At 42.9% G+C, this 16,968-nt stretch overlaps 1 protein-coding gene across 1 annotated transcript in view; it reads left to right on the top strand.

Moving 5' to 3' along the window:
- Positions 1-16,968, top strand: part of susd1 (sushi domain containing 1) — a 92,007-nt gene that overhangs the window by 29,296 nt on the left and 45,743 nt on the right. The window contains exons 8-11 of the mRNA XM_055632440.1: positions 4,226-4,405; positions 6,660-6,839; positions 7,884-8,063; positions 15,510-15,689. Coding sequence (XP_055488415.1) covers positions 4,226-4,405; positions 6,660-6,839; positions 7,884-8,063; positions 15,510-15,689 — 720 coding nt within the window. The remainder of the gene's footprint in view (positions 1-4,225; positions 4,406-6,659; positions 6,840-7,883; positions 8,064-15,509; positions 15,690-16,968) is intronic.

Raw genomic sequence — 16,968 nt, forward strand, 5'->3', positions numbered from 1 at the left:
CCGGGACGGTCCGCCCCTTCCTCGCCATCGCGTCTTTACTGGAGCTGAGGGTGGCCGGCAGAGTTTTCCAAACGGACTTTTGGAGGGACCTGAAGCAGCCCCGCCCCGCCTCGCTCTAAGCAGCAGCCCAGCCCCAAGCAGCAGCCCAGCATCGGAGACCAGACCCAGCCCAGCCCAGCATGGGAGACCTAGCCCAGCCCAGAGTCGGAGACCCAGCCCAGCCCAGCCCAGAGTCAGAGATGTTGCCGATGTCGCCAAAAGGAAAGCGGAGACTCTGATCCCGGCAGAGGAGAACGACCACTGACCAGCACCCGCTGTGAGTTCCTATCGCACTGCCAATTCCAGCCACTACCCCTCTGGTCCCCCCACCTCACCTTACCCCCTCCCCCCCCCCCCCCCCCCCCCGTCACTCCCCGCTCTCCCCCATGGCTCTTCCCCCGTCTTTTCTCCGAGCTCATTCTCCCCCTGCCCACACAGTCCTCTCCCCCCACAAGCCCCCCTGCCCACACACACCCCCGCCCACACACACCCCCCCGCCCTCGGGGATGAGAGGAAATGAGCCGCGCCTGCGCAGTTGGGGGCTATGGGTGAGTGGTGGAATATTACGTTGGGGGATTGGGTTGCGTTGGGGGACCAGGCTTCCCAGTCTAGTATATTTCTAATAGGGCAGAGAACCCTAGTTTTATGTCCCACAATAAGGTTGGCTCTGACAGTTCAGCACAAGCTCAGTGCAGCATCAGGAGTGTGTGCCATGAGGGGAAGGAAAATATATCACTGCGTTTCTGTATCGTACAATAATTTCACGGGGAGCAACACGAACTTCAGTACAAGAAAATCACCAGAAATGTGGATTTTCTTTAGAAGTTTATTCACCGGTATGGAAATGTGATTTGTGCCTCCTCAGTTGTTGACATTTACACTAAATTAACAAGCAAGCATTCCAGCGATATTCTGATCTGGGATTTTTCTATCAATTAATTTGCTTCCACATGAGCCAGTTTTCAGATAAAACAAAACTAATTTGGACAAACAATGAAGGCAGACATTTGGGGAAAGAAAGAATGAAAGTTGTCTTTGGGGTACTGAAATCCTTGTAATGGCATTATGAAGGTAGCAATGCAAGTAGATAAAGAGGGAGTTTCGTACAACTGCTGCATTGACTGGGCGTTTGAGTGTAAGAGTCTGGAGGTCTTTGTAGAACTTTGGTCAGGCCATCTTTGGAATAATGTATGAAGTTCTGGTCACCACATTACGTGAAGGATGAGGATGCTATGGAGAGAGTGCAGTAGAGTTTTACTTGGATGTTGCCTAGATTAACAGGTTTTAGCTATAATTAATATAGCTAAATTGGATTGTTTTTTCTGAAGTGTCAGACAGGAGGGACTTCTGAGAGAAGTTTATAAAGTCTTCTTCTTTCGTGTGCATCATCTATGTTTCAAATGTTCGGCCAGGCTCTTGCACAGTGGACAGCCTTCTCATTTGCCACCGCTAGATCTGCCAGGCAGCACATTGTTCACCAAGAAATGGGCATCTTAGTAGGTGTTGCATGGATTCTACAGATGTTACACATTCACACTCGGTGTCTGCCGCATCTGCATGGCCTCATTTGCTCATATTGGTCTTGCATTGCCCATCCCTGTATGAAGCTGATTGAGGGACTTCCAGGTCTTCCAGTCACTCCTGTGATCAGGTGGTAGCTATTCCTTGGTTGGGATTGGCATATTTACGTGCGGGTGGTTTTCACTGCCTTTCTTTTCCCCAAGGCTGGTCTGGTGAACCAAAGACCTGTTGACCTAAGATGACACGTACCTGCGGCGACATTTTGCCAGCGGGACAACAGAAAATCCTCAAATATAGTTTTTCTGAGCTTACCTGTATTAAAGAATCTGCAGAAATCAATGACGTAAGTAGCGAGCTGCTAGCATTTAAATGCATTAGCGCTACTGCGATCTCCCGAAGGTGGCGACTGTAAGGGCATCCCCGATTGGAGGGGAATCCCCAACCTTGTGGAGGAGCGCAGGTACAGTAAGTACTGCACCTGTAAACACCGGGGGGGCCTTCATGGAGTCCAGACTCAAGGTCGTTGGGCAGGGGCTGGAGGTGCCGACTGTAAGGGAATTTCCGATCGCAGGGGAATCCCCGACCTCGTGGAGACTCCTAAGTACTATACCTGTAAACACCGAGGAGGGCTTCGTGGAGTATGGAAACGTTGTTGTCGGGCAGGACTACAAGTAAGACTGAAACGCAGGCGACTTCGGCCCCCTCTCCCTACCATCCTACTGGCCAACGTAGTCACTAGAACACAAAGTGGAGGATTAAGGGCAAGGCTGCTTTATCAAAGGGAGCTGAGGGAATGCTCTGTGTTCTGTTTTACAGATACATGGCTCAACCCCCAGCTCCCCAAACTCAGCCGTCCAGCCTGAAGGTTTCTCCATCCACCGTATGGACTGAACGCAGGCATCTGGGAAAGGGAGAGGAGGGGGTGTCTGCCTCATGGTCAACTCTTTGTGGTGCTCAGACGTGGCAGTCCTATCAAACTCCTGCTCTTCACAGCTGGCGGTGAAGTGCCGCCCCTTATACCTACCGAGGGAATTCACCTCCATTATCCTGACTGCGGTCTACATCCCGCCCCAGGCAGACGTCCGTCTGGCACTGGAGGAGCTGCACGCCATGGTCAACAAGCACCAGACAGCCTACCCCAAGACGTTTACCATCATGTGTATAGATGTGTACAGGCCACCTAACAGTAGTAGTGTAGTTGGGGATGGCATCAAACAGGAAATTAGAAATGCGTGCAACAAAGGTTATAATGGGTGACTTCAATCTACATATAGATTGGGTGAATCAAATTGGCAAGGGTGCTGAGGAAGAGGATTTCTTGGAATGTATGCGGGATAGTTATCTAAACCAACATGTAGAGGAGCCAACGAGAGAGCAGGCTATTCTAGACTGGGTATTGAGTAATGAGGAAGGGTTAGTTAGCAGCCTTGTTGTACGTGGCCCCTTGGGCAAGTGACCATAATATGGTTGAGTTCTTCATTAGGATGGAGAGTGACATCGTTAATTCAGAAACAAGGGTCCTGAACTTAAAGAAAGGTAACTTTGAGGGTATGAGACGCGAATTGGCCAAGATAGACTGGCGATTGATTCTTAATGGGTTGATGGTGGATATTGCAATGGAAGGCATTTAAAGACTGCATGGATGAACTACAACAATTGTTCATCCCAGTTTGGCAAAAAAATAAATCAGGGAAGGTAGTGCATCCGTGGATAACAAGGGAAATCAGGGATAGTATCAAAATAAAAGATGAAGCATACAAATTAGCCAGAAAAAGCAGCCTACCAGAGGACTGGGAGAAATTCAGAGACCAGCAGAGGAGGACAAAGGGAAAATAGATTATGAAAGAAAACTGGTAGGGAACATAAAAACTGACTGCAAAAGCTTTTATAGATATGTGAAGAGAAAAAGATTAGTTAAAACAAATGTAGGTCCCGCAGTCAGAAACGGGTGAATTGATCATGGGGAACAAGGACATGGCAGACCAATTGAATAACTACTTTGGTTCTGTCTTCACTAAGGAAGACATAAATAATCTGCCGGAAATAGCAGGGGACCGGGGGTCAAATGAGATGGGGGAGCTAAGTGAAATCCAGGTTAGCCAAGAAGTGGTGTTAGGTGAATTGAATGGATTACTCTGGAGTAGTTCCTGAGGATTGGATGACAGCTTCTGCAGTCACTTGGGTTCAGTCTTGTCTGTGTGGAGTTTGATGAAGGTGGGCGATGGGGGAATTAGTGGTTGGAGGCAAGGTTGATAGGAATGTGAGAAAGAGTAGGTTATGGGGTGCTTGATGTTCCCTGTGGACGGTGAGCTAAATGTTTTTTTTCCACACTGTACGACTCCATGAAATAAATGGGGAATGGGATTTAAGACATGCTCTGAGAGCTGCCGTATAAAGCCATTGACTGAATTGCCACTTACTATGATGAAGATTCTAGGCCTAATTATATGATAGTGGTATTTAAGCTTTTAAATAGCACATGAATATGCAGGGATGGAGGGACAGGCAGACAGACGGGGTTAGTTTAATTTGGCATCATGATTGGCCCAGACATTGTGAGCTGAAGGGCCTGTTCCTGTGCTGCACTGCTTTATGTAATCACAAGCAATGACTTTTTTTCAGACAGTTGAATGATCTGAATTCCAATCTTTTTGTGTCTCCTCAGCGGTTGACTGTGGCTCACCGCCAGAAATAGTAAACACACTGAGGAATGTACCACAAAGCACAACCTATGGAAGCGCGGCAGTGTACCAGTGTCGGGCCGGCTATCGTCATGTGGGGGGAAACTCAACACTCACCTGCTCTGCCTGGGGTTGGTGGGAAGGATCAAACATGGAGTGTAAAGGTAGGGGACCCTGAATGTTCTTCAATGGAATTCAGACTAAAACAACAAGAAAATAATATTCCAACAACACACTCTGCATCTGCGATTTTATTTCTAATTTAATTTTTCTTCCAAGTTTTCACTATTTTTTTCTAACTTTCTCACCTCTATTGAAGTGTTAACAGTTTATTTCTCAGTTGCTGCCTGAGTGTTTGTGGTATTTTCTGTGTTTTATTCCAGATTTTTCTAGCTCCTGCAGTTTAAAAACAAATTTTAGACAAGATTCTGTGATTTTAAATGCTGTTCTTGCTGAAATGAAGCCCAGTACATTTTGTCTTTTATTGACTGAGTTACTTTGGATGTCAATATGTAGTGGTTTGTGTCCCCAGATACCTTTTGTTCCTCTAGTACATTGATACTCTTACGATCTAATGGGTCAAGGTTTTCTTGTCAATATGTAGTGGTTTGTGTCCCCAGATACCTTTTGTTCCTCTAGTACATTGATACTCTTACGATCTAATGGGTCAAGGTTTTCTTGACGTGAGGTGTAGGAAGGAACTGCAGATGCTGGTTTGAACCGAAGATAGACACAAAATGCTGGAGTAACTCAGCGGGACAGGCAGCATCTATGGATAGAAGGAATTGGTGACATTTCGAGTTGAGACCCTTCTTAAGACCCCGATATTTGACATGAGACCTAGTTAACTTCCTCGGGGTAAAATTCATGGAAACCCTGAGGTTTGTTTTTTGTGCAATTGTTATTGAAGCATACAGATTTATGCCAGGGATGGTGGCTGTTTAGATAATCCTGCTCATGCTGTATAGAACAGGGCCATCAAGATTATTTCCCATTTCCACTGCTCTGTACCACTGTGACTGGTGCTCCATAAATGTGCTGGGAGTTTCAGCCTCCACTGAAGGACTTGCCTGGTGTCATTAGATTTCCCCAGCCAGCAGAAAGATGTTGACATCTACCCATTTACTACCTTTCTAACAGCAATGAAATTGCCCATAAGCCATTCTACAATCCGACTATAAAGTGTGTTGTCTCTCTGTGAAACCAAGAAGCATGCAGAAGGTGACTATGTATGTATACAACAAAATCACTTTCATCCATATAATGACTTTAATGTAGCAAACAATCCTTCGGCAACTTACATGAGTATTATCAAACAATTGGATAGTTGACTTTGAACCACAAAATGAGGTATTGGGACAGGTAACCTTGGTCATGTGGAGTTAAATGTTAAAGGATTTTCGGAGGAGTGTGGAGAGGGATCAGTTCAAGAGTTATGTCCTTGATAGTTGAATTTATGCCAGGAGAGATGATTAAACCTTGAGATTTTCAAGAGGCCAGATGGGATGAAAACAGATACTACTGGGGATGATACATTTGTAGTGGAGGTATTGTTTTAATGAGATGAAATAGTTAATTTATTTGAGTTTCACTTGGTAGATTGTTGTTCAAAGTGATTAATCTGTAAATTATTTCCCACAATGTGCTGTTTGCTTGTTTTAAATATACAAATCAATAGGGGGCATGTGGTGCATGAAATATGACTTGGTTTCATTTTTAACTCGCATCCAAAGGTCTACTTTGAAATTGTTGACTTTTCAATGAAAATAAAATAAAACTGTTGAGCATATGACACCAACCATGCATCTTGTTTTGAGAATGTGCTTTTCAGCATGCAGATATTGTGTGCAGATCACTGACCAATCGTACTTGTCTGTGGACATGAAATGGGTGACCTGTACTTAGAAAGACTCCAGAATAGTAAAAACATGGGCAGCGATAGATGAAGAAGGATCTCGGCCCAAAATGTCACCCATTCCTTCTATCCAGATATGCTACCTGTCCTGCTGAGTTATTCCAGCATTTTGTGCCCATCTGCAACAATAGACGATTTTGAATGTGCAGTTATAATCACGATCATTGCAAATTTAGCCATAACTTCTTATGGAACTGCAAATTTATACATTTGCCCAAAGATATTTTTTAACAATTGAATAGGCCTGATTTTGCCAATTAACGTAAAATATATCCGGAGCCAAAGAAAGTAAAATAATTCAAGTCTTAGGAATGAGAGACATTACCTCATCTAGCATCCTGGCATGGAAACTGAACAGATATTATCTGCTGAAAGTTTGAAGTATAATTTTGTTCCCAAAAGCTGTTTGGAGCTGCCCTACTGGCTCATTATGCACATGCACCAAGATTCTGGTCTGATCCCATACAATAGATTTTAAGTTGTATCTTTTTGTTTCTCCTCAGTTGTTGACTGTGGCCCACCCCCATCTTTATTAAACACACTGCGATATCCACCGCAAGACACAATACTTGGCAGTAAGGTGGAGTATCAGTGTGCGGTCGGCTATCTGCAAGTGAGAGGAACCACCAACTTAGACTGTTCTGCCCAGGGTCAGTGGGAAGGCCCAAGCCTGGAGTGTGAAGGTTGGTGCACCTGCTGGGGTTTTTTTAGTTAAATTGTGAATGAAGTTTTAGTGTTGTCTCTGGATTTCCATCCAGGTGAGAGAAAGCTTGGCAATGTTTTCTGTCTCTCCGTGTGATGGGGATGGGGGGGTGGGGGGCGGGGGGGGGGCATGTTAGCATCGGATCAGGCCCTTCAGCCCACAATGTCCATGCCGAACATGATGCCATGTTATACTGAACTGATCTGCCTGCATGCAACCCATATCTCTCCATTCCCTGGTTAGTATGTGGTTCAGGAAGCATCCAGTTTGAGTTGTGCTTTGCAAAGCTGAACTGCGTTAAAAGAAAATCACAGTAAGTGTACAATAGAAATAAATATACTTGTCTGTAATTGAATAAAATCTTAGCAAGAAGATGTGTCAGTGGAATGGGTCAGTAAGTTGCAAAGTGGACTAAACAAGTATTACAGAGTCATGGACTAGAATGATATGAAGCTTGCATTGGCAGTGTTGACCAGAGACTGTTGTAAAAGCCATCTGCTCCACTGTGTTCTCCCACAAGGGGAATCTCCTGCCTTTACCTACTTTGTTCAGTACATGACTCCCGACTCACCAGCGGCCCAGCAAGCCACTCTGTTTAGTTGCACCAAACAATTGTTTTAATAGCTTGCATTTGTTTTTGAACAATTCCAAAAGATGTTTGACATTTCTCCTAAAACAGTAGTCTTTTTGTAATCTTCTGGTAAGTACAATCCTTTCTCCCTGATGAGTTTATTAGACACCCTCTGGGCATTCACCCGAGGTCCACTGTCTAGTCACACTACTATAGGTGGTGTAGAATGATCACATGATGTTGGTCATAATAAGGACATGCAAATGATTTGAAATTTGACCTTGTTGGGTCGGGTAGTTTAAACCAATGCTTGTTGCACCCATATGTGAATGTATTTGCCTCTTTAATGTGTTCTGTAATTGTTGTTAGGGAGGTGGCACAAGGGTTGAACACTCGTGTGCATCGTGATGAGCAGAAATTTTATTAAATTATCTGGATCATGTGTCTCCTCAGCTGTTGACTGTGGCTTGCCCCCAGCATCACAGAACGCAGTGCTTATCCCTCTTGAGAACACAACCTACGGCAGTACAGTGGTATACCGGTGTGCAATCGGCTATGTGCATGTGAGAGGAAACAACACAGCGACCTGCTCTGCCCAGCGTCAGTGGAAAGGACCACACCTGGAGTGTGAAGGTCAGATCTTCAGACAGTTTCCAAACTTGAATAAAAACTGAGGCTCTGTGTAAATGATATCCAGGGAATGCATGCATTTGATGCCTTACTCCTTCTTCCACCTCAACCAAGTTCCCACCTGATCCTAGTCTTGAAAGTGTTTATTTTTATGGGCATGTTATATTAACCAAAGCATGACCACATGACACTGACATTGGCTGTGCTTACAAACCCACTGCAAGTTTGGAAACTGATTTGAGTTTGAACTGATCGAGATGTTACCATTCAGAAAAGTCAATAAATCAATGCTTGGCCCAGCCACACAGCTCCAGAGTTTTCAGTCAAAACAAGGACTTTCTGAAAGTGGCTCTTCCTCACTCAATGTTAATTGGTGTTTTTTTTTGTTAATCTTGATTGTTGCAAGTTCATTGACTTGTTTACTTCTACAACAAGAGCTCCACTTCTAAGGTTATATGTGCAAAGGGTATAAGAAGCTTCAGGAAAAAAACAATAATTTCAGCAAGTCACAAAGTCCTTGGCTGGCAATGAAGTGCAACAAAACTTCATTATTCAAGACTTTAGTTGATTTTCCAGTTTATTGGATGTTTTGTCTCTTATTCTCCCAACACATGTGTAATTCCATTATTTTAGATGTTATATAATAGTACAATAAATTGTTCAATTAATTTGGTAAGTTTCATGGAGCGACATGGAAAAGTATTCTTGAGAGTATAAAGGGAGTACGGATACATAGAGCTATGAAACTGGCCCTCAGCCCATTGAGACCCTGCCAATCATCAAGCACTTATTTTACACTAATACCACACTAATCGAACATATGGTGCAGTGGTAAGATTCTTTTAAATTCTGCTACGGATGGCCCGATGTACAAATCTAGCTAGGTTTAGAATCAAAATGAGCCAAAACTCTCCCTGGTGACTAATTTGATAAGGAGGCATTTTCTTGAAGGAATCCACTTCCAACACTCTGATAATTAAACAAGTGCAAAAGACAGCAGAAACTTGATTTGTTTTCTATGCCATTTGCATTTAAAATTCTGCAAACATTTGTGAAGGTCCTTCCAATTTCAGAAGGGAAAGTTAGCCCACCTAAACAGAAATCTTCCATTACTTAAGTCTCACAAATTAAAAAACGGGGATCTATCTGTGTTAACTAACTAGTTACTAATAAATCTAAAGGAAAATTCAGGAGAACCATCTTAAGCCTAAGAGTGAAGAGAATGCAGAACTCTTTCCCAAGTGGAAATGGTGACATGGGAATAACATGGGAAACATTTAAGGGGAAGCTAGATACATTTTTTTTTTTAAAGACAAAAGAGGGGAGTGACAAAATGTTAAGCACATTATCGAGGAGGTGTTTGTCGTGCTTTGAAACTAATAAGGTGCACTTGGGCCGAATGTTCCCGGGCCTCATAGCATTGAGTTTGATATTTCTGGAATGGAGTTAAAAATGTCCATGTTTTATTTAAGCAGAACCTCTCTTGCATTTATCCAGCTTTTCCTTACATGTGGGCATTGACTACATTCAGTTTCTGACAATCCCAGAGGCCAAATAAGAAAATATTGGACAGGATCTGTTATAATTGCTTGGAAGGGCTTTACATTATTGAAGGAAGGAATGTATCCGTGTACAGCAAAACGTAAGAAGGCACATTAATAAATAATGTTCGCCTGCTCTGCAAAGTTTGATATAATGAGAGTGTTTGAACTTTCTTATGATTTGATTTGTCATATGCTTATTGACCACCTATATGCTTATCAGGCTATTATCATAGCTCACCAGAATAAATTAGGAATAACTGAAAGCTTTGTATATTCTCCTTCTCTATTAAAAGCCTTTACAGTGCTGATTTAGTACAAGATTACAGATGATGATGTATCATCACACTATGCTAACAAAGCAGTTCTTTGTGTAACAAGCTGCTGCTATTGTCTGGTCTGGTATATAAGTATGGTTTAGACCTTTGAATGGATTTCTATTCTCTAACTTGGTCTCTATTTGCATTTTCATGAACTATAATTTAATGTCATATTGAGTAAACCATGTCCCAGGACCTTGGTAGTGTAGAGGGTTTATAACTAAATTTATAAATCAGAGGCCTGGACTAATGATCTAGAAATGGAAGTTCACACCCACCATAGCAGCTGAAGAATTTAAATTCAGTGAATACATTTAATAATGATGAATTCTCTAAAATAAGCTTGCGTAATGCAGCTTGCACTCGCACACTGTGAAATAACTGGATTGTTGTCAAGCCTTTCTATTTGCATAATCTATCATCCTTACCCTGTCTGGCCTGCGTGCTACAATATGTCTCATAACTCACCAGGAGATTTTTAGCTGCCCACTGAAATAGCTAAGAAAACCACTCGGTTGTTCCAAACAAAGATGAGCAGCTCAGAAAGGGGATTTCCACAGCCTTGTTGCTCCAGTGAAGAATGGGGAATAAATGCTTGTGTCAATTGATAAACCAGGTCCCATGAATGAGTTGAAAAAGGTTACCTACCCTCTAAGCGATATAGAGTTTAATGATTTAATGATGCCCATCATTTATACAGAAGAGGTATTTCAGGCAAAGTTAGTGTTCAACATTTGTAGCTTCTACAGGAACACATCAAACAAAAGATGAGGTGAAGTTAATGTGGGTTCCTTACAGGCTTAATCAGGAGAAATTATATTAGGAAATAATGAAGAAGCAGAAAAAACAAATATTTTGCTTCAGTTTTCATGGAAGAAATTATCGAAAACCCACTGGAAATAATGAAGGATTTGGGTCAGAACTAAATGAGGAGATCGAAACATCAGTATTAATCCTAAACTTATAATGGGGTAATTATTGAGACATAAAGATGATAAGACCATAGGAGCAGATGCGCAGCATTCTAGGGTTTAATTGAGGTAATGATGAAAATAGTGGATTGTTGTTGTAATCTTCCAAAGATGTAAAGGCTTGAGAAGAATTCCCATTAAGTAGAAAGTAGCAAATGCAGTCCCACAATTCAAAAAAAGGAGAGAGAATAAGAGAAAATTCAGGGAACAGTAGACCAGTTATTCTGGCATCAATGGTAGAGGAAATGCTAAAATCTATGATTAAGTAAATGAAAACGGGGCACTTTAGAAAACATTTTAGAAAATAATACTTAGGCAGAGACAATCTTGATTTGTACAAGGTTAATATTATTTAATAAATCTGTTGGTATGCTTATATGTAAATATGACACCTGACAGCAACTGTTGTCACAATAGAAAAATTCCACCCCACTGCAATTGCGGGATCTGTATGTGATGCTTTTTCCAAAACCATCAGTAAACATTGTCACTGTCTCAGATTTACAAAATTCTAGGCCAACCTCATCAACATGGAACACAAAACATTACAGCACAGGGACAGACCCTTCGGCCCCACAATGTCTGTGCTGTTGAACTAATTACCTCTGCCCGCACTTGATACATTTTCCTCCATTCCCCGCATACCCATGTACCTATCTAGAAGCCTCTTAAATGCCACTGTCTTACCTTCTTCCACCATCACCCCTGGCAATGTGTTCCAGGCACCAAAAATTCTGTGTGTAAATAAAAAACTTGCCAGGCACATCTCCTTTCAACTTCCCCCCTCTGTCCTTAAAGCTATGCGCTAACTGTCTACCCCATCTGTGCCTCTTGTAATTTTATATATTTCTATCAGGTCTCCCCTCAACTTTGGATACTCAGAGAAAATAATCTAAGGTTGTCCAACCTCCCCTTACAGCTAATGCCCTCTAATCTAGGCAACATTCTGGTGCACCTTTTATGCACCTTCTCCACAGCCTCCACATCCTGAAATGGGGTGACCAGAATTGCACACAGTATTCCAATTGCGACCTGACAAAGGTGTTATAAAGATGCAACAGGAGTGGAAAAGCATTTTACGCGCCCCATTAAACTCTTCCAAAATTTTAAACACTTCAATCAGTTATTTCTTCTTGTAAAAATCTATTACATTTTCAATCTAACCTAGTAGGTGTCATTTCTCAGTTCTGATGCTTGTATCATGTTGTTTCAACAAGGATTCCATGATCAGGGAGCATTAAATATATCAGTGTTGTGTTTGAAGAGGGCTTGTGACTAAACAAGATGGAATTTGGGAGGCCAAAGAACTGGATCCCATTGCTTTTCATGCCCAGCAGGGGTCGTACAAGCACCAACATCAGGACTCTCCACGTGCAGAATGTTTGCTAACATCTGCAGTGAAGGATGAGCAGCTGCTAATGTGTTTACACAAGGGGAAATTAAAACAAGCAGGAAAACTCCATTGGGAGCAGAGATGCACACAATTCTCCTCCACCAGCTTCTGGAGAATGCCTGACTGCAAGAATGAAAGACTTTTGTTTATAGAGGGCTTTCCATTCTCTTTCAGTACATCTCCAAGTGGTCTACTCTGCATTTTGTGAAGTGTAATCTCTGTTGGGATAGTGGAATCATGGCCACCATGTTTGCACAGCCCACCTCCAGAAACAGCAATGTGTTAAAAACGCATAATTCATTTATGTGATGTTGATTGTGGGATAAATGTTAGTAAGGACATCTCTGGTCTCCTTCAGAAGAACACCATGGAATGTTTTGTATCTGAGAGAGCTGGCAGAGCCTTGGTTTAAAGTGAAACGGAACTGTATAAGATCATATCATAGAAACCTACGGCTTAGAAAGAGGCCATTTGGCCATTGGCCCATGGCTGTCAAAAAGGAGAAATGGTTACTCTCATTGTTTTATGGGTTGTAGCGCTTCAAGTTGCATCTCTTTTGATTTCTACATAGAAAGTAAGAGAGGGTGAGGGAAAGAGAATAGGTTCAGGGAGGAGGAGAAATGACCGAGGGAGGGAATTGTATAAATTGAACATTTAAAATCTAACAATGAAGTAAGATTAGACCAATTACCATGGACAAAAGAACTTGATTGGCACTACCATTTTTATATTGTTGGAAAGATGTTAATGCGTTTAATACCAGATTTAACATTGCCTGTGCTGTTTAAGCTGCAAAATGGATACATCCACAATGTCACTATATTACTGTGGTGAGGGGAGGCTAAAGTTGGCTGGTGTTTGTGTGAAGAATGATGTTGATTACCTTGCAAGTTCTGACGATTTTGCAAGTCTTGATCTTGCTGCCAAATACCATTGCTGCAGCTGCTTCTAGTTTAATATCTGGTTCAATGTTGTAGAATCAGTGTTGTATGGCATAAAAACAGGCCTTTCGGCGCACTATCTCTGTGCTAATCACCATGACTATCTTTACTGATCTCACTTGCCCGTGTTAGTTCCATATCCCTCTATGCCCTGCTCATGCATGTAGCAGGCTGGGTGCCTCTTAAATGTTGTTCCTGTTCCTGCCTCCACCACCTCCTCTGGCAGTTCATTCCGGATATTGACAACTCTTTGGAAAATCTTACCCCTCACATCCCTTCTAAGCCTCCTCTTACTCACCTTAAACCTACGCCTTCTAGCTTTAGACGCTCCTACCCTGGGAAACAGGCACTGGCCATCTACGCCTTTTGTAAGTGTACTGTAAGCACCGATATCACATCATCTCTCACCTTCCTTTGCTCCAGGGAAACAGACCTAGCCTATCTAATCTTTCTTTGTTTTCCACACCCTCCAATACAGGCAATATGCTTATGAATTTTTTCTTCACCTTCTCTAACTTAATGAAGTTCTTCCAGTAGTGTGGTGACTAGAACTACACACAATGCTCAGTGCGACCTAACCAATGTTTTGTGCAACTGTACCATGACATTCTACCTCCTATCTCAATGCCTTGATGAAGGCAGACATGCCATATGCCTTTCTCATCACCCTATTTACGTATAGTTCCACTTGCAGGGAACTTGTATTTTACCGTATGTTCTTGCTGCTCAAAAAAACAACGCTCCAAGGCCCTACTATTCACTGCGTATGTCCTGCCCAGTTTAAATTTGCACTTGTCTGAGTTAATAGACAATAGACAATTGGTGCAGGAGTAGGCCATTCGGCCTTTCGAGCCAGCACCGCCATTCAATGTGATCATGGCTGTTCAGTACCCCGTTCCTGCCTTCTCCCCATATCCCCTGACTACGCTATTTTTAAGACCCCTATCTAGCTCTCTCTTGAAAGTACCCAGAGAACCGGCCTTCACCGCCCACTGAGGCAGAGAATTCCACACTCACAACTCTCTGTGTGAAAAAGTGTTTCCTCATCTCGGTTCTAAATGGCTTACCCCTTATTCTTAAACTGTGGCCCTGGGCATTCCATCTGCCACCTCCTTGCCCACTTTCCCGATTGATCTATGTAATACTAGACCAAGTGCAGACCCGTTGGGACTGCTCCCCAACGCAGCCGTTCCCTACCTGTAGCCCCCACGGGAGACGTGGTCCTCCAACTCAAGCGGCTCAGGAATCAGCAGTGCGGCTGTTTTTAAATGGCGTCTTTGAGGCGAAATGCGGGCACCAGCAGCCGTTATGGTCGCTGGCCAGCAGGAGGCGACAAAATGAGTGGGGGGGGGGGGGGGGGGGGGGGAGAAGGAGAAGGATTTAATGAAAAATGTGTACGACGAAAATTAATGAGGAGTGGACACCTGGAATGATAAGTGAAATCTCTGTCGAAATGGAAAAAATCAGGGCTGCTTCTATGGGTGAGAAGGCAGTTTATTTTTTAAATATTGGCGGGGGGGGAGGGGGGGAGAACGATTTGATTAAAAATGTGTGCATAAACACGACGAAATGTAATCAGGAGTGGGTACTTTGAAAGAAAAGTGAAATCTCTATCGAAATGGAAAAGATCTCGGCGATTGTGCGTCTGGATTCGGCGTGGCAATGAATCAAAGGAAGAAAGGCAGCCGGCAGCCATACATGTAAATGGATCCATTCCGATTGGACATCTGCGAGCATTGGGCATTGTGATTGGACATCTGCGAGCATTGGCCATTGTGACATCATACGATGGAACGAATCAAAAGTCAGAAAGGCAGCCGGACGGATGCCAGGCGACAGCCACACAGTTTTAATATATAACAGATAGATATACTTTTTTTTTTAACTTTGTTCAGTAAATGAGAGTTAATGAAGCAACAGCATTATCTATTCACATTTAACAGAGGAAAATGTTGCTCCATGCTTCGCAGTAGGTTATTAAACTAACTTTAACACTGAGCACCATTAGGTCACCTTGTCTAATTTTTAAGTAAGAGTTGAAGGATGAATTCCAGAGTTTGTGGGCCTGACTAACATGGCATTGATATAATGAAAGCAATGGGGGATGTAGTAGAGTCCGAATTGGTGTTTAGAAGGATGCAAACGTGGAGATTATGGTTGAGGGGAGATCTGAAAAAAGAACACGTTTGAAAACAAGAATGAAATGTTAATATTAATATAATCAATGCAAACCATAAAAGTTCATGCTGCTTTTCCAAAATGATTTGATGTTCTTCTTCATAGCTGTTGATTGTGGGACACCAGCACCAGTACCAAATGCATGGTCATCACCTATCAGACAGACAACATACGGAGCTGAAATTCATTATCGTTGTAAGACTGGCTTTGTAAGTGAAGGAGGAAATGGCACAATGATCTGCTCGGAGAGGGGTCAGTGGGAAGGAGCGCATTTCAATTGTTCAGGTAATAAAAGGCATGCTAAACATGATCAGGTGTTGCCAGGAATATTGTATTAACAGTGTATCATATTTCTATAGTAATTAAATACGGCAAACTTGATGTGTTTATCATCTGGCCTCCGAACCAGCAATGCTTCACAAAGGCATGTATACCTGCTGTATAGTATTTACTTAGGGCGTCCTGACACAAATATTTACCAGAGTGTGTTTGTGTGACAGACATCTCGTAGTGACAGATCTATGCACTCCACCAATTCTAGCCTCTTGTACATTCTCAGATTACATGGCAGTACGCTCTGATATTTCCTTTCCTCTCTACTGCTGCAGGCACTACTTAAATCCCAGCTCTTTGAATTAGTTGTGTAGGAAGGAACAGCAGATGCTGGTTTAAACCGAAGATTGTTACCAAACTCACAGAACTAGGTCTCTGCGCATCCCTCTGCAATTGGATCCTCGACTTCCTCATTCACAGACCACAGTCTGTTCTTATTGGTGGAAATGTGTCAGCTTCGATAACAATCAGCATGGGAGCACCTCAAGGCTGTGTGCTCAACCCCCTGCTGTACTCACTCTATACTCATGACTGCGTAGCTGGTCACAGTGCAAACTCCATAATCAAGTTCGCTGACGACACCACTGTTGTGGGACGTATCACTGATGGGGATGATTCAGAGTATAGAAGAGAGATCAAGCAACTGTCCATATGGTGCCAGCACAATAACCTGGACCTCAACACCAGCAAAACCAAGGAACTGATTGTGGACTTTGGAAGGAGTAGGATGGGAACCCACAGTCCCGTTTATATCAACGGGTCGATGGTTGAAAGTGTCAAGAGCTTCAAATTCCTGGGCGTGCACATCTCCGAAGATCTTTCCTGGTCCGAGAACACTAATGCAATTATCAAGAAAGCACATCAGCGCCTCTACTTCCTGAGAAGATTACGGAGAGTTGGTTTATCAAGGAGGACTCTCTCTAACTTCTACAGGTGCACAGTAGAGAGCATGCTGACCGGTTGCATCGTGGCTTGGTTCGGCAACTTAAGCGCCCTGGAGAGGAAAAGACTACAAAAAGTAGTAATCACTGCCCAGTCCATCATCAGCTCTGACCTTCCTTCCATTGAGGGGATTTATCGCAGTCGCTGCCTCAAAAAGGCTGGCAGTATCATCAAAGACCCACACGATTTGATTAAAAATGTGTGCATAAACAGGACGAAATGTAATCAGGAGTGGATACTTTGAAAGAAAAGTGAAATCTCTACCGAAATGGAAAAGATCTCGGCGATT

This window comes from Leucoraja erinacea, chromosome 3, assembly GCF_028641065.1.
Source record: "Leucoraja erinacea ecotype New England chromosome 3, Leri_hhj_1, whole genome shotgun sequence".
NCBI lineage: Eukaryota > Metazoa > Chordata > Chondrichthyes > Rajiformes > Rajidae > Leucoraja > Leucoraja erinaceus.